The sequence below is a fragment of the Fukomys damarensis genome, unplaced genomic scaffold, assembly GCF_012274545.1.
Source record: "Fukomys damarensis isolate Sample0158 unplaced genomic scaffold, DMR_v1.0_HiC HiC_scaffold_32, whole genome shotgun sequence".
NCBI lineage: Eukaryota > Metazoa > Chordata > Mammalia > Rodentia > Bathyergidae > Fukomys > Fukomys damarensis.
In genome coordinates, this window is record NW_022900944.1 from 19,645,929 (window position 1) to 19,669,508 (window position 23,580).

Sequence of the window (23,580 nt, forward strand, 5' to 3'; positions counted from 1 at the left end):
GGATTTTTTTTTTTTTTTTTTTTTGGTACAGGGGATCAAACTGGGGACCTTGCGCTTGTGAGGCAGGTGGCAGAACCACTGAGCTAAATCTCTGGCCCTTTTTCATTTCTAATACCCATAATTTATTAAAGTGCTAGATGCCTTTTCACAAAAACTAACTTTATTAAAAAGTTAACTTTATCTGACTGATTGGAGTCCTTATGTGAGTCTTGGTTGCTAAGGCAGGCATTTTAATATTCTCACTAATTTATGCATTCATTCTTTTTGCTCTGTGTGTTGATTGTTCTGCATGTACCAAGCATTCAGTGCCCAATGCTGAAAGGGCTGTCCAGTGTAATATGATCTCATTTTTGTCCTCAAAGAATTTGTCTTCTAGTGGATAAGGAAAGTTATACATTCAAATAATGTAATACAGGGTCCAAAGCAATTTAAAGAAATAAAATAAACTTTAGGGAAAAACAGGTAATGTTGAGGAAATGCAATTGGATTGCATCAAATAGCAATGTCAGTTTCATGACTTAGTGTCTGAACTGTTTGCCTTTCAGTGAATGAATTTTCAGAGACATTTCCCATTCACGGACATCCTTTTTATAAAAACTTACTTCATTAAAATAATTTAAAACAATTACTAAACTGATATAAGTATATCCTGATGCATAAATATGTTACATAACTGCAGGTCAGAGCCAATATTAACTATCCTTAATCTTTGTGGAATGTAACTTCATTTCTTTAATCTCTGACTTCAGTAGAACACAAATTTCTCAGTCAGTATGAACCTTTTCTTTAAAAGAAGATAACCTACAGAATGCAGACAGGGGCTGGCTGTAGAGATGGAGGCCATAAATGGTCCTTGAAGGGATTTTCCTCCAGCCTCAGGGAGTTCTTCACAGGAGAATTATTCATTGATCCTGCTATTTAAACTTTCATCATTTAGAAAATCTCAAAAAATTAAAGCACACATTTAAGAGGAAGAAATCAACACATGGCCATTATGAGTTGGCTACTCTTCAGTATTAATGAGATCTGGTTATGTTGTGTTCAGTATTGGTGAGAGAAAGAAACATAATTTTAACCAATTTGTAGAAGTCATTCTGGCATGCATATTCTCTGACACGCTCCTTAGAAAATCCCTTTATGATTTTTATTTGAGGTTTATGCAAATTATTTCTAATGAATACAGTCTTTAAAGATCTTCCATAATTTTCCTTGGTACTTAAACATTTGTCAGTAATCTTGATAGAGTGGATAAAATAAATAAACTGTAAACTGAAAGGTTCCATTAGTTACTTTAATGGTGTCTATTTTGAAATAAATGTCTTTTGAATTGATAGCAGACGCAATACATTTGGGGATTTCGAATTTTCTTAGACCTTCATTTTCATGGCTCACTGTTCTCCCTTTCACATCAGATTGCCAAAGCTAATGCCCATTTTTGTGAGTTGGGACATTTTTGGTGTCATGTTCTTTTGCCAAACCTTTCTCCCTGTTTTCCTCTAGTCCAGTTATCTGAATTCTGTCAAAATCTTTAAAGATGTTAATGATTTGAAATATGAGACATCCAAGGCGATATATGAACCTTTGACAATGCTCCTCAATTCTTGAATCTCGGAGTGTGTTGATTGTATTTCTCAAATATGAAATCTAACTGGACTTATGTCACAATCTGCAGCTTTAGTCACTATATGAAAAGTTGTACTTATTGGGAAGTCATCTCAAACAGTCCCAATGAGGTCCCTTTCCAGAGATGCACGTTCAGCACTGCAAATCCCATGATTGAACCTTTGATTTAGATCGGAGAAATTGTAGTTCCACTGCTGTTAAAGAAAGCACAGAAAGCGTTTCTGTTTCCTGTTGCAGTCCTTCCTTCCTGTTTTAGTTATGAGCAGGGGAAGCTAAAACCACCACACATCATCTGTCTTTAACTTCCGTCAAGAAAGGAATGCCACTCAGAGATCATCTGGAGTGTGTCTGATTTTGATAATGGAGAGCAGGGCAGTTCTAAAAATAAAGGCAGAATTGTTGCTACCATTAGGAGCAGCTTATTCCGTCCCTGTCATTTTCCCTTGTAGCCTTGTGCCTTGTATGGTGGTTTCTGTTTTTCAGAACAAGCTGAGTGGAGCCATTCTGTTCCAGTGCCTTGGGAATGCTTGAATACAGTCTGTGTTTTTGAGGATAATATTTGGCTCTTACAAAGAGTCTGTGTTCTGCAAGTGTAATACTTGGTGCATTTAGGAAGGATTACTATCCGTGGGAATTGAGCCTGAGAAATGGACTACAAATGCCACAGTCAAATAAAAAAGTGCCAATTTATTGATATTATGTTAAACTTCTAAATAGAAAACATAACTTAGCATTATTAAACGGGAGGTCTAATTTTGGCCACGACTACTACTCTTTGAGGAAGCACACACTTTACTTGTGGTTTTCTGGACTTAATCTATCAAATAAGAATACTGTGATATAATTAAAATATGTCCAAAGAGACAACGAACAAGTATACCAAGACCTTGGTAGCTATACATATAATAGTTTTTTTTTTCTCTGCCACTTCTATAGAAGTAAGGAGACTACCCCGAGGTTATTAGTAATTTTATAATTTCCTCCACATGTCATAATTTAGTTCTATAGCTTGGACTTCTTTTTTTTTTTTTTTCCTTTTTAGATACTAGACCAGTCATGTACTGAAATCCTGGAATTGAGTCCTTCAAGTGTCTGTGTGGGGGGTAAGTGTTTGGAATTTAAAAATACCATGTAAGAAATGGCATTTTTTTTTTCTAGCTAAAATATATGGTTTGAAACTCATGTTGGAAAGAGAATAGCAAAATTAACTTCTTTGGCATCCTTTTTGTGTAAGAATTTTTAAATAATTCCTTGAAATATTTCTATTTTAAATTCAAATTTTTAAGATTGAAGTGTTATTTTAAATAATGAGCATATTGTGTGACAGGCTTTTAGAATCTTCTGTATATTTAGTTCACATTTGAGACCTTTCCTACCACAAATAAAATAAAATATGAAATATTTTATTTGACTCTGGAAACAGTCAGGTATCTGTAGATTTTGCATGTCATGCTTTGATGACCTGGTCAGTTAACAGGATCTGCCAGCTCAAGGTGTGTAAGGAAGTGACTTATGGGCACACGGCAGGAAGGAAGCAGGTGGCTTCATCAGCTGTTGCTCAGAATAGACTCAGGTTTTTGCACCTCCTAGCCATCTTTTTCCAGGGACAGTCCGATTCCCACTGGCCTTTTTCTTTTCTTCTTCAAGTCTTACCTAGAGTTTGTTTTAACCTGACTTTGTGTAGACAGGGAGATATATGGAGTCTGGTAGGGAAGGGCATATGTTGTGTAATTTACCACAGAACCTTCAAGCCTGCTACACATGGCCTTAGGCTCTGTATCTTGTAGACTCCTTAATGAATGCTCCTTGAGATCCTGAAGAAAAGTAAAGCATCCAGGCAATCCAGAGCAAGGTTATCTTATTTAAAGGTCTAGGTCAATACATTTCTGAATAACAAAGAAAAATAAATGGAAAAATAAAATTCTCTATTTGATTCTTACAAAATGATTTTATAACCCCTGGATCCCAAATGGGGAAAATGGACACAGAGCCAGGGTTTAGTGCTTGCTATTAGTAATTGTTCTGTTAGATGTTCATCTGTTTGACACTAATGCCCATCCTCTTACTGAATCTCATTTTAAGTTTTATCTTATTTTGTGTTTCAACTTTTAAGTAAACTTACTTTTATAGCACACTAAATGAAGAGTGTGACCTGGTAGATTTCGCTTCCATAGTTAATAACTATATGTGTATTGGATCATGTTAGACAGGAGAAGACTGAGGAGGTTGAGGTTGTCAGCAGTGAATCAAATGGACACGAGGCCTGAACTAAGCCAGTTAGGCCCTATTAGTGACTTTTGCTTGGTTTACAAACTAGGGGAACCTTAAGGAGTGTGCCAAAGACAAAGAGAATCTAAGTTTATCCAATTAAAAGCAACCAATACATTTGTAATTATATAAATAGGAACTTCCCAATTGGACAGACCAAATAAGGCATTGTAGAACTGTAACAAATTGAATTTTTTCCTTGCTTAACTTTGATGTCTGTGCTATAAATACCTGCCCCTGCTGTTCTGCGGTGCAGTTCTGGAACCACTTCTGACTCGGACCTGCCCAAGTCATGAATCACAGTTTGCTTACGTAAACTCTTTCACATTGTATTATGCCCTGGTTCACCTCTTTAATAAGAGTTAATTGCTTTACAAATAGTCAACATTCCCTCTAGCATTTACTACCTATGAAAGTATTTATCCGGTCTGTTAACTTTTCTTCTAGCATATCCTTTCACTTTCTAACATAAGTGACTGGTTGCTCATTATCAGTAATACGAAATACATGATCCTCTGACAATTTACAAATTTATAAGCAACAGAAAAGGAAGTCAGGTTTAGCAAGGTGAAGAAACTGTTAAAGAAAAACTCTATATAAGAGACACTTAAAGAAAATAAACTACTTGGCTTTTCTAAGAATTCTAGACCCTAAATAATTAGTTCTAAATAATTACCTAATTGGTTTCTAAGAATTCTAGACCCTAAATAACTAGTTCTAAATAATTACCCAAACAGAAATACCTGAAGTAGAGAAAAATGAGATTTTTTTTCTTGATAATATTCTTGTAGGGATATTGTTTGGGGAATTTTGTGAGGTATCTGTTTGGGAGTGAGTGTTATGCTTTAATCCTCATACCTTGATGACTAATGGAAAACAATTTGTGTAGAAAAGAAAATAATGCATTTTGATGTGGCAGTGAATGGTATTTTCACTACATTTATCCGGTGGGTCAAAGAAAGCAAGCACAGTTGAAAATATAGAACTGTCTTTACGGTTGATAGCTGATGAAATATTATGAAGAAATTCATTTTGTTTTCCTTGATGCTTTAATTTCCAGTAAATATTTTTTAAAATTTTTAGTAAATCAGCAATTAAAATGTTTATATTTTCTTTTACTTCTAGAGGAATTTCAGATTGTTCTGAGTGGAAGAGGATTCATGTTGGGCAGTCGGAATGGCAGCGCTCTCTGTACTTACACTGTGAACGAAACATACACAAGGAGTAGGTGCCCGGCACTGGTGATGTCACTTTATCCTCTCACAGCAGTGGGCTGTGTTTTTCTCTTTTTTCCAGCTAAGATCAGTTATGCTATAGTTTTCAATCAGAGAATAGAGAAGTAAAGTCATGAATGATATGTGAATAGTAATAATTTATTCCACATTTTTATTAGTGCATATAGTTTATACAGATTAATGGGTTTCATTTTAAGATTTGCACATGCTCACAGCTTGCTTTAATCATCCTCTCACGTTACTTCCTTTGCCCCACTGTCATGCCAGTTTCACCATTGTAGCAGTTGTTGCTGTTATTGTTATTGTTAGAGGATTTTCTGTAAGTACTGATTTTGATGGAATCCGTGCTGCTATCACCAACCCTGTACACTTCCTCCTCCCACTTCTTCCTAGGCTCTGTTCTACTTTCTTATCATCTTTTTCAGAGCTCAACATGAACTCTGCATGAATGGATAAAGAGTTATATATATATGTGTGTGTGTGTATATATAATGGAATGTTATTCAGGCATTAAAAAACAAAATTTTGTCATTTGTAGAAAAAATGTATGAATCCAGAGATCATAATTTTGAACAAAATAAACCAGACTCAGTAATAATTATTTAATAATAGCAACATTTGTTCATAAATTAGTAAATGGTGAGCCTGTTTATTCAGATGATAGTTTGTGGTTGAAAGAATAAAATAATTAGCCCTGGGTAACCCAGCTAATAGTGGGCAGAGCTCATACCTCAATCCAGTTTTCATTCGCCACCTGGCTGGTCTGTCCACACCAAACACTTGATTGAATTGCTTCTTTCTAAGACATTTTTGTTTTGCCACTTTTGCCTTAAAATATAGTAATCTTGTACTATTCTATCACATATTATCTTATTTTTTTGTCTTTTGTTTTCTTCATCGAATTTTGCAGTAATTTGTCTGGTTTTTGAAGATTTTTTTTGTTTCATCATAGAGATCTTTTGTGTTTTGAATTCTCACTCAGCATAGTGTTTCTTGATAATTGTACTAAATGGATCTTAGTTTTCTGAGCATTTTGAGTCTCTGTTAAACCATTTCTTTTCTCCATTGATGATTGTATTGTCCTTTAGAGATTTATTTTGTAAGGCAGATTCTATAATTCCATGAACTCTAATAGAGTTTTCTTATGAGAGATAGTCTACGATGTTGCCATTTATCTGATGGCATTAAACACCTCAGTTATCAGAGCCTTGGCCACATACAGAGTAATTGTTCAGTATGTCATTATTGAATGAAAGTGGTAAAAATCTCAGCATAGAAAATTTCATAGTCAATCTTATTAAGATTACCGTTTTGGTAACTCAAAACAGTAACATTTGTAACAGTCACTTAATAGATTCCACATGGAATAGGGCAAACCAGTTTTATTTTTATTCAGCAATTCATTTATATCCATGTGGTAGCTTTGTCTGATTTCTTTTGATTACATATTTAAATTGATTATATTATAAACATTCCTTAGCTAAGCAAACTTTACTTTATTAAAGTAAATTCTAAAAAAATAAGTGCAGCTGGACTTGAATTTTCATCATTTACATTCTAGGATAATCCATTGATTATATAACTTTTTTTTTTGTACTGGGGATCAAACAGGACCTTGCACTTGGGAGGCAGGCAGTGGCACCACTGAGCTAAATGCCTGCCCAAGTATACAACTTCCTGAAAACTTTAGTGTAGATCCTTTTTCTCATATATTATTAAAACTATAAGGTAAATTGAAGCATTTAGATAAAAGTATATTTTTTATAGATGAAAATAATTCATTAGACTTATGCAATGGGTTCTTTTTCTTTTTTCCATCTTTTCTGCTTTTGCTTGTATATGCACATATATGTATACACATATACATGTATATATACCTTTTCAGGAACAAATATATTTTTTCAGATATTTTTATAGTACTTATACCTGTAGATAAACTTGGTCAATATAAGAAAGAAATCCTGATTCCTGTTTCAGCTAACTCTTTAGCAGTGTGGCATGTTATCTTTTAAAAGTTTTTATTCCCTTCCTTTCTCCTCTCCCTCCACTTGTTTTGCTAATATATTTAGTAATCCACAGTTGAACTCTGATTACAGAACTCTTCATATTATGAATAAAAACTGTGTGAGATGTATAGGAGTCTTTATTAATTCAGTGGCATTCTATTTTTTAGGTGTAAGACCAGTAAGTGTACAGCTTAATTCTATGCTTTGTCCTGCACCCATCCTGAATAAAGCTGGAGAGTAAGTACTTCACTGAAAACAACTTAAAAAAATTTTAGCAACAAAGTATTAGAAAATAATGATATTTTAAAGGTACTATCAATAATTGGATTGAATTCTACTGTTAAAACCTATATAGCTATTAATTTGAACTTTAGAAAGTTGAATTTAGACACACACATGCATTCACACAGTTATAAAGTGAAATTTTGAGTAGATAGTATTTGATGAATATTAAAGTTAAAGAACAATTGAAACATGGCTTATTATGACACACTTTGGACCATGTAATATTTGTACATTTTTACCAACTTCTGTTTTAATTTTGTCCTGTTTCTCTTAAGGTCTGCACACATTTTTTTTTAATGTGGCAATATACTCTGATGATAGCTGTTTCCGATATTTAGTTCAGAAGAAAGGCTTTTATTTGAATCACAAATAGTTTTAACAGTAACTCATTATTTCCATTTGTGATTTGTTTCTGCCCTCTCTGTTATGAATCAAGTGATTGTAAATATTTCAGGTATTCTGTAGCCCAAAAACAGTAAATTTTAATAACAAATAGAACAGTTTTCTAGGATGACGTCACACTCATCTTTCCCTGAGAGTAGAGAAAAATTAAATATGTGAAAACATAATCCAAAATCTGAATCAATATTCTGAGAATGAAGATCCAATTTCTTCTGGGGAATCCAAGAAAATCGTGCTAGTATTTCAAAGCTGACTTGAGCATTTTGTTTTTGTGAGTGCTTAAATGTTCACAGTATCTGCTGCACAACATATTCTTGCCATGAAAACACATTAGCACAACAGCAACTTTCTATTTTAAATAGATCGATATAACTTACAAAAGGTAAAGCTATTATTCATTTTCTGGTCATATCTATAATACAGTGCTATGTCACAGCATTTTGTTGGCGGAATTAGACTGGCACTGGAATTCATTGAAAACAATTTAAAAACATTTAGCAAAAAATTATTAGAAAATAATGATAAACTTTATTAAAGGTGTTGTGAATAACTGGATTGAATTCTATTGCTAAAACGTATACAGCAATTATTTTGAGGCAGGTAAGTTTTACACGGAACTACCTTGACCCTAAGTCTACAGTAATACTCGATGACTTCCTTTTGTTAGCTGTGATGAATCTATTGAAATTTGGTCTTGTTTTATTGAATTTATGATTCCATGTTGGTCCTCCTTATCATTCCCCTCATCTCTGCAAGCTGCCTTTTAGTCATTGGCATCTCCATCCTTTTTTGTCCATCTTTGAGCCATAATTGATTTCTCTCTCATGTCATCTACCCGTAAATTTTTTCAGCTCCAGTTTCAAAATAGATGGAGAGTTCAGTCTCAGCTCACTCCTCCTGCCATGCTAGATCAAACTCCTGACATCTCTTGCCCGTTTTAATATCCTCTGAGCTGATTTTTCTGTTTCTGTCTTTTGCACGAGTGATCCTGTTGCAGCAGATAGGTTTCAGTCACCCTTACACTTAAAATTCTTGGCATCAAGTTCCTCCTCCCACCTTGAACAAAAGACTCACCCTTACAGTGCTCTACAAGGTTCTATAGGAGCTGACCCCTCACTACCTCTCCACCTCTCAGACTTCACCTCTTGGTGACTCCTTTGTACTCAGGGATGGTCACATTGGCCTGTTTTCTGCTCCTTTACCACATCAGCTCTCCCTTACTTCAGCACAGCTGTTATACGTGCTGTTCTCTGTTTGGGATACTCTTCTCTGCATGGCTTGGTCCCTCACTTCTTCCATGTCTGTTCCAATGTCACCTCAGTAGTCCCTTCTCCAGCCACCCTATTGATCAAGCAGTCTGCTCCCATCTTTGGGTCTGTCATTTTCCATTTCCTTTTTTATATTTTCATTTTCTCCAAAGCACTTATTTGTTTGCTGTTGTGTCTCTTTTTTGCGGAGATAAATTTTCTTTATCTTATCTCTTGCACCCTACCTTGTGCCTGATATATAGTAGGTTGACTAAGCATTTGTTGGATGAAACAGTGAATGACTTTTTCTCAGATATTTTGGCTTTTCAAAAAACATGAAGAGCTTAAGGAGGTCATTGGTCTGTTGAAGGAGAACCCTGTATCAGGTAGGAGAAAACTGGTGAGAGTCCTATTTTGGGAGGACATACCATTAAAAAAACAAGATCAGTAAATAAGAATGAACAGTTAAGGAAGGCAGATTACTTTCTTTTCCAAAGTACTTATCAATAAATACAATATTGTCCAAGGCTCTGGCATTCTTTTCTCTAGAACCTGGCTTTGGTTATAGTCTCTTTTTTTTTTTTGGTGCTAGGAATCGAACTCAAGTCCTTGTGCTTGTGAGGCAGGTGGTGGAACCACTGAACTAAATCCCTGGACCAGTCTCCTCTTGAATAGAGCACTACAGAGTCACCTGATATTTTTTTAATGATTTACAGATATGCTAAATACTAGGGAGATACGATTTTTTAAAATTACACATAACATGATAAATATCAAATATGAGATATTATACATTTAGCTTTAGGTCTTAATATTTTGCCTACGGGCAAACAGAATGCTTTGGGGTAGGGATACATCTGAAAGATTCGTGTTATATTTTTAATATCAGGCATATTACACTACTGAGGCAAAGCATTAGAAGGTCTTATTTGTTAATGTATTAGGTATTAGGGGACATCATTATATGTTTTGTTTAGCTATGTTGCAAGTAATTTGGACCTTTTCCTTTGCTTTGAAATTTCTTTAGATACTTTTGTAGGTGATGAGCTCTTATGAGATTGGATTAAAATCAACACAACTAAAACAGTTTAGCCTTGTAAGGTGACTGAAGCTTAATATGTTTGCCTAATTAGCTTTTGGCTAAGAATTCAAACCCATTAAATAGCTAGTTAGTCCATGTTTCAAATAAACACATCTGGCCCAACAATGAATGAAGGTTTTTTCCTGTGTGTGGGTGACAGATGTGGCGTTGGTTCCCCCTGTTCTCTCCCTTAAATAATTAACAACACTCTGGTGAAGTAGCCCTGCACAGACGGCCTCAAAGCCAGATGCATGGTCTCAGAGCTGGATCCATGGCCATGTGCCTTGTCTCATTAGCCTGCTGTATCAGGTCTTTTCTCGTTTTTATGTTCCATCCTGAATTGCAATTTTTTTTTTTTAGGATTATTCTTTTAAAAATTTAGGGCTTGTGGATTTTGGGTTAAAAGCGTTAATATGAAGATGTTTGCTCGGAGATGGAGACTAAGACTGTGGTAGAGCAGCTAAGGCATAGATAGATCTTTCAGACATTGATGTTACAGAATAAGCCAAACTTAAAGGTGTCTGGGCAGATCCTACCCAGGAATATTATTGCTGAATGTAAGCAGAACAAGATTTCCAAGAACTTTGTTTAATAGAGACCTATGCTTTTGCATTTCCTTATTTGATATTGATATATTTAGGCTAAGATGCAGAATTTCTTTTTTGTTTGTTTTGTTTTGGTTTTTGGTTTTTTGAGACAGGGTCTCACTATGTAGTTGAGATTGCCCTGGAACTCACTATGTAGCCCTGGCTGGTCTCGAACTCATAGAGATCCTCCTGCCTCAGCCTCCGGAGTGCACCACCATGCCCAGCTCAGAATTTCTTAATATTCAGGTAGAAGGAAGGTAATGGTGGTAACAGTGAGATTTTTTTTTTTATTTCTTTCACTGGACACACTCTTACAATGCCACATGACTAAAAATTATTTTACCAAGAAAAATCTGTAGATTAGTTTGGAGTCTATTTGTCCCACTGGTTCTTTAGTATGAAAATGCCTTCTCTAAATTCAAATAGGATGACCTCTTTAAAGACCGTTGGCCCTTCACTGACAGGCGGTATCCTCACAACGTGATGTGCAGGTAGCACAACACCTTACCGTGGTTTGTTCTCTGACCCTTGTTTTGTGAGACATCAACAATAGCACAGCTACTCTGTAGTAGTTAAGATCTCAAACCTGTAATTTGGCAAGAAGAACAGAGCAAATTGGGTAAATATACATAAACACATTGTGAAGAAAGAAAAACAGAATGGAATGAACCAGAGCCTTATCCTACAGCTTGTTTGAGAGAGATGATTTAGGGAGGCATATGGTATAGTTAAATGTGCTTTCAAAAACATTGGCCAGAATCTTCTGGCAAATATGAAATAAATATCTAAATCAGATGAAAGTGATGGTATTAGTTCTCTTAAAAGGCAGTGTGGGAAGACACTTGACAGAGTGTTTTGAGTAAGGAATGGTGGGACATCAGTGCTTGTAGAAAATTTCAAGCATCAGATACAAAAGGATCACCAAGCTAAACAGTGTGGCAGACTTGGGGTTAGAGCCCAAACTGATGATAGACTCTTTTTTGTTTTCCTCAACATTTTTATGTTTTCAGTATTAAGTCTAATCTATTTTGGGTGGGTTCAGATTTATTAATTCCATGGTTGGTTGGCTGAATTCTGCCCTTACCACAACTAAAAAAAAGTTTTCCCCAAATCAAGCCTTTAGATGTGTGTCTATGCATACATATCTAGAAAGTCTCTAATTCTTTGTGTTAATATAATCACAACTTTAATGTTCTGTTTTTATAAGGAATGAGTCTTGATTTTTTAAAAAAATCGTGGTTACCAGAAGATTAGTTATGCCTTTATTTTGAATACACACATTAGAATCGTGGTAAAGTCGGCTAAAACTGAGGGCTCTCTTTATTTCACTACTCTAACCCCACAATGAAACATTTATCTTTTCTTCTTTATAGGGTAATGCTTTCTGATTATAACCATCAATATGATATATTCACCTAATCTGCATTCTATCTCCATCCTGTACTGTATACAATTTTAGTCCATGTCTTTTAAGGGGAACAATAATTAATTCAGGCCCATGTATAGGTGGCCAACAACATGTTTTGTTAAACAAAATGCAATTCACAAAACTGGATAAAGATCCCTTTCAGATAGGACACATTAGGTCTTCTCAAACATTTGAAGATCTCTCACATGAATACTTGACTTATTCTTTATTGCTATGAACAAAGGAGTTGGAAAGTGCAGCAGGTAAAGGGAAGTACATTTCAGCTCAATATAAAGAAGATCTTTCCAAACAGAATTATTTAACAAGTGTTTTGGTAACTAAAAGTGCTTAAAGAGGAGCAAATATGTGATGCACAGAATATTCTTTAAATATGTACTTAAATCCTCTTACGTAGCTACTTATAAATTTTACATGATTAAACTTTTATTATTAAAATATTTGATTTTTTGAATGAAACTCATTAAAATTAGGTGATCATTTCCCAGAATATTTTTAGTATTTTATTAAAATTCAAAAATTAGTTAAAAATGAATTATTTTCAGTGCAACACTGAAAATATAGTAGAACGTTAGGTAGGATAGTACATCTCTGAATATAGATTCTTTTCTCTGATATTTCACAAACTTCCTGACTACAGTTTTTCTTATAGTTTCATACTTTATTGAACTATCTAAAAAGAAATTATTTAATTCAAGAATCCTTTAAATACTTTGAAGAAAGTATCCTTAGATAAGACATTAATAAGTAGAAGTGGAATCTTAATTAAAAAATATGAAGCCTCCTTTTTAGACTTAAAAATCTCTATGATGCACAAAGCTAAGTTTTGAAAAGCTCTGCAGGAGATAAATTAGTAGCACTTGATTTCAAAATATCTCCTGTCTCTTAAATTTTAATAACTTTTTGAGAAGTTGCCAGTTTAATTTTCAGTATGTTCAAATTGGAAGTAAATTATTTATTACTTCCAGCAAATGTCTCACAATTTAATTTTTTCATTCTTTTAAATATCATCATAAAATGGAAGTCTTATTGGATATGCATAAAGTCAGAAGCAAATGAATGTTTTGCAAATATGTTACTGTGGATGGAAACTTCAGCCATTTTTCATAGAGTATGAAATTTCTCAAATCAGAGTAACTGACACGGCACTGAGAAATTGTCCTGTTTTGAAATAATCATACATCATTAGGTATTAAATAACAGCATTGTGATTATTAGGATGCATGGGATTTTATTTGCTCAAGTGCATTTCACAAACTATTTAATACTTTTATCTCATAGATTAATTTAGTACACTTAAATTTAGGTTTAGTGCTGTTGATTGGGTACCATTTGATGTGAAAGTATACCTCAAACAACTTTTTAATTATGGTAAGTTGTTAAGGTTTGTTTTATCCTACCATTTTAAAAATATGTTCTAAGCATGGAGCAAAGAGTAGATTAACATGTTTAGAAAAATTACAGTGGAAAGCCTTAAGTTATGACTGGCCTGACATACGAACAACTTGGGTTAATTAGGTGAATGGAAGATTCATCTGCCTCTTGTTATCTATAGCGTGTACCCAGGTGAACATCCAGATCTCAGCTGTATTGACGTACAACCAACTTGAGTTACAACCAGCCCTTGGTTGTTCATAAGTCAAGGGCCCACTGTATTAAACAATGTAGAACCAATTTATAGAAAATGTAGTTGAAAGAGCTGTCTGTTCTCAGCCTTATCTCCCTTTACCTCACTGGGTTATCTATACTATGTATGGTCCACTCCTACTGCCCAGGGGAGGTCCTCTCTATTTTAATGAATTAATTTCTTCACCTTAGTTATTTTTTATTTTAATGTAATGCAAGTAGATATTAATAAAGTTATAAAAAGCCATTCAATGAAAAAAATATTTTTTCATAGCACCATAGAGAGTAACAATTGTAAATGCACAGTGTATCATGATCTTAAAAGAATATATTTTTATTTGCTAATCTATCCCTCAACTCCTTTCCTAATAATACTGTACCTTTTTTGCATAAAACATTTTAATTACAAACATTATATTTCATATTTGGTATAATTTCGAACAATTTCTTTCTATTTCACAATATCTCTTATTCTTTTTGGTCCTTATTTACATTTTCAGTTTCTCACACCAGAGAGACAATGCAGTATTTACAACGTCTGACTTATTTCACTTAAGAGTATGGCTTCAAGGTGCATCCATTTACCTAGAAATGTCTTGTTTATCCTTCTTTATGGCTAAATAGTACTCCATTATATATAAAAAATACTTCTTTTAATCCATTCATCAGTTAATGGACATTTGGGTTATTTCCGAGATTTAGTTATTACAAACTATGCCATTATAAACATGGGTTCACCTTCGTTATTTGTTCTCAAATTTGCTCCTTTTCCTCTTATAGTCTCTAAATTGTTAAATTTTGTTATGGTTGGATTCCTGGCTCATAAACTCATCTCAGGCTTCCATTCCTTGCTGATGAGATCCATCTCTTCAGGCAAGATTTTTTTCTTTAGTTTTAAATCTACTCTCCAAATATCCACTGTCCAAACATCTACAAATCACTGGAATTTGCCATAGGCACCTTAAACTTGGAAGTTACTAGGAAAACTGTTCAGACTTGCCCTTTCCTCTGCAATCCCTGTGCATAGCAACTCAACTCACCCATCTGTAAGACAGAAACTTTGAAGGCATCCTTATTCCTGCTTCTTCACCTCCTACATCCAATAAATGCCCATGTTCTGTTTCTTCTAACTCTTACTCTCACTTTTCACTTTCCCACTACCCTTACTGCTTCTATTTTAGTTCAACTCTACATTGGTTCTTCTTTAAATACATTGAGACTTTCTTAACTGATCTTCCTACCTGAAAATTTACTCTTCAGACTCATTCCTTACACTTATCAATCTCGACAAGAGTGATACTTGTAAAATGCAATCCTGGCCATATATCTACCAAGCTGAGAAGCTCTTAAGACTGACTCTGTGTGTCTGGAGATGTCTGGGGATATCCTAGTTACTTCACGATGCTCCTTCCTCTCTCCTTCTCAATCTGACACCATCTTCTTCCTTGTTCTAACACCGTTATTGACATAGTGCTTGGCTTTTAGCTTCTTGACTGTGTCTCTTGTCTTCTAGCCTGTCAGGTGCTCCATCTACCTGTATCTCTTTAGAATCTCATTTCCTAACTCCTGATTATTCTTTAGAAGGTGACTTCTGGAGGAAATCTTTGTGGGCACCCTGGCACCCTCATTCCAAGACTGAGCTGGTGTGTCTCCCACATGGTCTTCTCATATCCCTGTGCTTATATTAATACTTAATAGTAAACTCTTAGCATTGTTTCTGTGTCTTCCCTCAGTTACAATGTTTTACAGTTATTTGTTATTAAAGCCCTATTAGCAAGTAAAGACTAGTGTGGCTATGCTATTTTTACAATAGTTTTTATTGCTATTGTAGGCAACTAAGAAATATTAATTAACTAGTATTAGAATGAGTGATTGAATTTATTGGCATTCATAAATTAATTTAGAATGCGGTTTTAAGCTTGTGGTTTAACCATACAGCTTAACATAGCTGTAATTGTTGGTTTAATCAAGATAATGTTTTATAACAGGAAGGAAATAGCACTGAGAAAATTATTTACAAGAATGTACATGACATATAATAGGCATTTTTAACAGTTTAGTCTTCTGTATTTTTATGTCAGTAAGTAGAATAGAAATTGTTTAAACAAAAATTTGTACATATATATTTAATTGTTGTATATTCCTCGACCAGAATTATCCTTTTTGAAACTTGGATCTAAAAGGTTTTTAAAAATATCTTGATCTGAATGATCCATTAGACAAATAGTCACTTGTTACAGAAATTTATAAAGCTCCTGCTGTGCTCCAGGCTCTGTGTTTGATATTTTAGGTATATTCTCTATCTCAGAAAAACTTTGAGACAGGCACACTTCTTTCCATTTTACTGTTGAAGAATGGAAGGCTAAGAGTGGAGTGATAGAGGATCAAATGTAGTACTCCAGATTCCCTAACATGTGGGCCAAGTCTGTCCCATTTTAAAATTTTATTTGATACTTGGGACAAATAAAGAGAAATTCTCCTCTTGCCTCCCATTTATATCTGGAATTAAGTAAATACAATATTTCTTTAAAACATTTTTCTCCTACAATAAAGTCCCTGTAACCAAGAGTGTGGATTTCATCCTCAGAAGTTTACCAGACAGAAGTAGAAGTTATGCAGGGATAGGAACAAGTAAGCTATCTACTAACAGATATGACCTAAAATATGACAGGAAACAATTTGTATATTGCAGTCTTGGGACAAAGAAGGGTCAAAGTATTGGGTTCAGGTTAGAGCTTGAGGCAGCCTTACTAATCTGTGGGCTGGAAAAGGAGTGATGTATCCTTGGACAAAGGATCCAGGCTCATGGGAGTGTCAATAACTTCAAAAGTGCTTTTCTAAAGAAACAACAGAACTAATTGTATTTTCGTGCTTTTGACACTCCTGAAAAAGTTGCCCAGAAAAATGTTACATATATCCACATATTCATGAACATATACATTTATGAACAAATATCTTGGTTTAGCATGTAATAAATGCTATTCTACTTAACCACGAGAAATGTGTGAATATAGGAAAAAACTGGAAGAGTGATACTAAGATTATATCAGTGAGAAGAATTTAAATACAAGACCCTAAAATACACATGGGGGACAAAGTACATAAGTGAAGGCACTTTGACTAGAGTCAAAGGTCCAGTATTTCGGCAGATTTTCTTTTTTCAAACTTTGGTTTAAAATATTTGGTTTAGACAATGGAAATCATGTTCATCCACCTCATTGGGCTACTGTGTGTGCTAAATGAGAAGGTGAACGAATGAGTCTGTGTGAAATAAAGGCTTGTAATTCTCAGTGGTGGTGTTGGTGGCAGTGTTTGATCATGCTACTCTGAGTGCTGGGAAGGTGAAGAATAAATAGTTTTAATGAAGTCCATGTGTGAGCGGAATCATACAGATTTCCATACATGTGGAGAGTTAACCCAGATTTATTTGACAGCAGCCACGATCTAGTAGACTGATAATCTGGGGATAGATAGCATGGTTATTTTGGTTAGCTACAGTCTCGTCTGTGTGCAGTTCTAATATAGGAAGGGCTGGATTTGTTTAGAAACTAAGTCTTGTGTTCTCATTCCATTTTGTAAAACATTAGAAGTTGTGAAATTTCCCTTGTCACTTACAGAACTGGGTTCGTTTCTGTGGATCCTAAATGCCACATTGTGAACAGTTTCAGTTAGTATCAACTGATCCTTTGAAGTAGAATCAGTAAGATGACTTGCAACGAACATAGACTATTACAGATCAAAATAATCTCCCGCACAAATAAAAGCATGCCTTGTGGTTCTGCTACATGGTTTAAAGTAAGGGAAATCAGAACTAGTCAAGATTGGTTTTGGATTCAGTTGTGCTTAGTCAATAAAACAAAATGAAACAAGGCAATTCAGGTCTGCAGAGTGAGACATTTGGTTTAACTTGTCTTTTCTTAAGTAGGCCACTCGGCGTTCTGTGTTGGAAGAGTGCAAAATTCAGTTAACGGGATGTGAGCGCTCAAAATTCACTTTCCTTTTTGGCTTTAGCCAAAATTTTTTTAAAAAATAAAAGGTGTTTGAAGTGACTATTTTAAGACTTTTTAATAAGGGTATTTCTGAATTTTGAATTTTGATTTTTTTTTTTCCTGGTGGTCCTACTTCTTTATGACTCCAAACTAAATATCACTTGGAGAGAAAAGACACATTAAGGGCATTTAGTTTCATTATTTTATCAGTAGTATGACAGAAAGAATTCAAAGTTAGTTAGAATCCCACCATCACTACTGTTAGCTGAGGTCATTGGCATCTTCAGGTGTCCTGTACTCTTTTTGTAAAACTGTGAAGTTACTACTCCCTTCAAAGGCTGTAATGAGCATTAAATGAGATATTAGCCATAAAATGCCTAGGTGGCATCTGGCACCCAGCAAGGACTAAATATTTCTAATCTCTTCTCTCTGGTGTTATTGAATATTCCACCAGCAACTTGAGATTGCTTTTGTTGTATTCTGTCCACAACAAGTACTGTAGTATCTGGCACCGAAAGCATCTTCTATATTTCTTTTGGGTTTTTTGTTGTTATTGTTTGTTTTGTTTTTTTTGGTACCGGGGATTGAACTCAGGACCTTAAGCTTGTGAGGCAGGCTGTGGAACCACTGAGCTATATTTCCCCGGACCTATATTTCTAGTACAAATATTATTACAGTAAAATTCATCATTGCTACAAAATCCTATTAATTCAAAATAATAAAGTCAAAGATTTTGGCTATTAATTATTGGAATTTAGAATATTTTATGAGAATTGGAGTTTGAAATGTTAAAAAGCATAGAAATGTAGAAACTAAGTAAATAGCTGTCAACTACTACTATGCTTTCATAAATAAATAATTGATTTGTTTACATCATGGTTTTATGAAAATAAACTTTGTAAACTACTTTGAACTTGAGCTATTTTCTTACATACTGTACTATCTCCTTATCATTTTTTTTCTTTAGCCCTTGTTACAGTTGTTAATAAAAAAGACATTTGTTTCAGACTACTAGTGAATCTCAAATAATGAGTTACCAGGATATGAGTTTTAAAATTTCAGTTACTTTCAGAAGGAAAACTTTATTCTAATTATGATTTTTTTCTTAAGCCAGGGATATTCTTTTTCTTTTCTTTTGTCAAGATATTTTATTTAAAAAAAGTTTTTTTGTTTGGTACCAGGATTGAACTCACAACCTTGCACTTGCAAGGCAGGCACAGCACAAATGAGCTAAATCCCCAGCCCTTTGTCAAGATATTTTAATGTCCTGGAACTATCTATAATAATTGCCTGTAAACACATATCTTTCTCTCTTTTTTCTTCACTTTCTCCCTTTCATTTTTGCTTTACATTTTACCTTTAAGTGGTATATTATTTCCAGTTTTATACTCTTAAACAATTATCATGTATTAGTAGTAATTCTAAACTCAGGGAAAATTTTCCCTAAGGATTTTCCCCTTTTTAAATTTTTGTGTACCTAAAAATCTCAGCACTTCTCTGGATTAAGGGATATCTTAATGTCTTTATTTATGCTAATGCTTTTTAAAGTAATTTGAAAATTTAAAGAATTTGCCTCAGGCTAAGGAGTAAGAACTACAATTAAGACAAAAAAGTTGAAGTAAATGATCAGAAGGTGTGACCTTTATACTTCAGTTGTTTTTTTCTGCCCCTTTTTTGAATTATATAAGGAAATAAAACTATCCACTTTGTATTTTCTTTTTAATTTTTTGTTTATCTTTCTTTTAGAACTCTCGATGTTTCAGTGAGTTTTAATGGAGGAAAATCTGTCATCTCAAGTTCATTAATAATTACAGCTACAGAATGTGTAAGTAAAATGTTAGTTACCTTTTAAAAATAATTTATTTGATCCACAAATAATCTATGCAACTTGCTCATTAAAATATGCAACTATAATAAAGAAAGTATGAACAATAACATTGGACTCCATTATAAGGAAAGTTGTTTCTGGTTTTTTATTTGTTAATTTGTTTTGTCTTTTTACTTAGCTCCCTTTAAAGGAACTTTAATATATTATAATTTGGTTGTGATATTTATAAAATTCAGAAGTCATTATTTAACATCAGATAAGAAAATGAAAGAGGAAATATTTATTAAAACATGAGATATGAAAATGATAACATTTTTCTGTTATGCAGATTCAAATTTAATGTCTACAATATTGATGTAGGGGAAAATATAACTCCCAGCCTGCTAGATGACAGATATGCTGAGTTCATGTTCCCTGAAATTGAGAATGAACCCAAAGGACAAAGGAAGTTAAGAGTAGGAAAAGGCTTTTGAGGAACAGGATAGCTCTTGAGAGGAGTAGTCGCGGAAGAGGGTTGTCACAGAGGCCATTTGTCAGGAGTAATTTATACACCAAAGTCAAAACGTGGGTACAACATGGGTCAAATTACAAGCAACCTGTAGGATTACAAGTGTAGCTGCTTAGCTAATACTGGTCCAACAGGGAAGCAGTTCATCTAGCAAGGGCACATGGAAAGAACTAGGGCATTTGGGAAGGGATGGGTCCGGATGTTCTGGTCGCTCACATGAGTGAACAGTGTCTATCTAGATTTTACTAGACCAGGTGATACCAGTTAAAGTATAATTCCACATTGGTGCTCAGGGGAGTATTCCCTATTCCTTAGGGAAGGTATGTAGGCCTGGTCCTTGTGTCTTTATCTTGAGACAGTCTTCAGATGCACCTCCAGAGACAATTCTGTCTATTTTTTCTGTGGACTTCCTGACAGCTCAATCCTTCTGATTGTATACCAATTTCTATCTAACTTAGCTGCCTATAATAATATTTATCATATTTTGAAATCATTAGCATATCTTAATGGGTACTTCTTTATTTTGTGCATCTTAAAAATTAGGGCCGTCTCATATGTACGAAGTTTGATTTTGATAAGTAATATCTTAGTTTGAAACTGTATTTTAGTTGTGATTGATGATTACACTGATTCAAATGCAGTATGTTGAAATGTAAACTTTATTCATGAGACTTTTTTTCCATGTAGGTAATTCTGTGAATTTTTATAAAGTTTTGATGTTATTTCATGGAAAATACAAATAGAAAGCACTAACATGACCACATGGCTGTTACTTTTAAGAGTATATTTTCTTTGTAAAAGAAATATAAATCAAAGGGAGAAGGGAGGGAAGAATATACATATTATATATGTGTGTGTGTGTGTGTGTGTGTGTGTGTATGTATATATATAGAGAGAGTGAGCAATTCCTGTTCTCCAAAGATCAGAATCCCAAACTTAAACTTTTCTCATATTTCATAATTTTGTGGTTTCATATTGTTTTAATTCAGAGGATACACTTCTTCACAGACACAGAATAGCATTTAGTTTAGAGGTGGTTATCCTTCTCATTGTAAGGTGCAGCAGGAGTGTTTAGATGGGAACTTGGGTCACTTTTGAACTCCTTGGATAACTTTATCAGCACCTCCTATTTTGAAAACAACTATTTTTTTTTCATCTGTAATATGTTTTGCAATTTGTGAGTTTTGTGAATGTTGCAAATGGTAGTTTTTCTGATCTTTCAGGGTGTGGATGACTGAAGCCGTTTGAGATAGTTTTGTGGTCTTTAGCTCCCCTGAAAGGGTGTTTGCTTTCCATCTTCCCTATTCTACGTCTCCAGCTGTCTTTTCATCTCTGTTTTCAACAGGCATTAATAAGTCTGATCAAGGAAGGTCCTGCTAGGTGTTGAGAGAGTACAATCTGGCTCTAGGTGGTTTAAGAGTAATGTGATTTCAGAAAAAAGAACAATGGTTGTGTCAGAGATGGGGAGGGAGTGAAGTTGTAATATTAAATAAGGGGTCGAAGTGATTCTCATTGAGAAGATGAGATTTGAGCCAGGACTGGAAGAAGGTGAAGGAGTGAGCCTGGAGACCATCTGGTGGAGGACTGTTCCAGGGTCACGGAGCAGCTGGAGTACAGCCTACCTGTGACATAGTACTCGATGAGTATAGAAAAGCAGGACAGCCAGGGGCTGGAGCAGAGGTTAATGGGGGGAAAGTAAAAGTCTCTGGACACAGAGAAGAGCATGAGGAGAGTGGTGCAGAGCGAGTTGGGGTTGTGTGAGTTGTTATAAGGGAAAGACTACTAGAAAAAAGTTTTATATTTATGGAGAACGCAAGACAAACTGGGCCTTGGAGAGAGATCATGATGTAGGTAAAGAAAGAGGCTGGGAAAGAACATTCCAGAGAGAGAAAAAACAGGGAAGAGATGTGTTTAAAAAGAGCAGATATATTTGGTCAGAATGAAAATAAGTGGAAGGAAAACTTGGAGATAGAAAATTTAAACCAGATTGTCGATAACGTAAAACACCAGACAGTTTAGAGTTTACCTGATAGACGTGTGGTACTCACTCAACGGCACAGATATATCAACGCTGAAATGAAGGAAGGAAAGGAAAGTGTTCATATTCTTTCAAGTTGAAAGGAGACTCATTCTAAAATGGTTCTTCGTGCCACTTTATTTTTAAAATATCCTTTGAGGTAGTATGATTATAGTAATCAGGCTCAGCCTTCCTGTTTCCCTTTTTTTCTTCTCTCCCTTCTTCTCTCTCCTTCCCTCATTCCCATCTTTTTCTTTCTTTTCCCATTTTCCTGTCTCCTCCTCTTCATTCTCCTTGTGTATTTGTTATTTGGCAGAACAATTATCTAGCAAGTCAGTATGAGAAGCCTCATGTAAGAAATTATTTTAGGTTTTACTAGCCTGAGAAATCACAGATTATGCCTGTAGCAGATAATAGTGTTTTTTAAAAAAGTCTTCAGGCATGAATGTAAAGGTGCACCATGTTATTTGTGGTAGATTAGATTAGTAATGCTTTGAAAGAGAATTAGGAAGGAAAGACAGCAGGACACAGAAAGCTTTTAAGCGACAAAGGCTAGAATTAAGGCATAAAGCTTTGGGCTCTAAATTGACGTGTGGTAGTAGAAAAAGGACTAAAATTGGTGAAAACTCTATTAAAAAAGAAATGCATTTTATAAAATAACTTCCCGGTTTGGAAGGTAATGGCTTATTCCAAAGTCTGAAGGAATGATACTGCTTACTATTGGAACCATAGAAAGACAGCTGAATCTGGACAAGAAGAAAATTTTCTTTGAAAATATACTGAGTGATATCAAATGGGTAATTGTAGACATAGCGCTGAGCTTCATTGAGGAATTGGGGCTGGACATCAACATTTAAGTTTTACATTTATTAAAGTAGGAAGAAAGGGAAGGAAGATGGGAGAATTTAGGGTTAAAGGAATTTTGAAGTAGAAGGAATATGCAGGGTGAAAGACAAATCGCCCTGGAAAAAACGAAACAGGCAAATAAGAACTTACTCAAAGCTATTGAAAGAGGGAAGAGAGATTTAATGGAAATCTGCTAAAGTCAAAGGCTGAAGAAGTCAGAAAAGCTTGGATTAAGAAGATTGGGGGCCACCTGTGTCTGCTAGTTAAAAGCTTTCTCCCACCTTCTGTCAGGATGCAGTGCTACAACTAAGAGCAAGTTGCTCATTGGTGTTGGCTTCTGCTGTTCTGCAGAGACTGAGGTAGGAGCCCTTATCTTCCTTGATGGTTGCTTTCAGAGGAAGGGCTCCCAGCAGTTTTGAAAGATTCCTCCAGGGTTTGTAAAATGGGCAAGAAGATTAGAAGGGCAAGGAATGATTTCAAAGGGCAGAGAGAGATTTTGAAGTTACAAGTTTTCTAAAGTACAGTCTTTAGGAAAAAGGGAGATCGGGGACCAGAGACCGGAAGTAGCTGCACTCTCAAGAAAGCTAATTTGATGAAACTTTTAAG

General features: G+C 34.7%; 1 protein-coding gene across 1 annotated transcript in view; it reads left to right on the forward strand.

Moving 5' to 3' along the window:
• Antxr2 (ANTXR cell adhesion molecule 2) overlaps positions 1-23,580 on the forward strand; it is a 129,737-nt gene that overhangs the window by 27,924 nt on the left and 78,233 nt on the right. The window contains exons 7-10 of the mRNA XM_010628532.3: positions 2,666-2,726; positions 5,017-5,115; positions 7,300-7,369; positions 19,522-19,600. Coding sequence (XP_010626834.1) covers positions 2,666-2,726; positions 5,017-5,115; positions 7,300-7,369; positions 19,522-19,600 — 309 coding nt within the window. The remainder of the gene's footprint in view (positions 1-2,665; positions 2,727-5,016; positions 5,116-7,299; positions 7,370-19,521; positions 19,601-23,580) is intronic.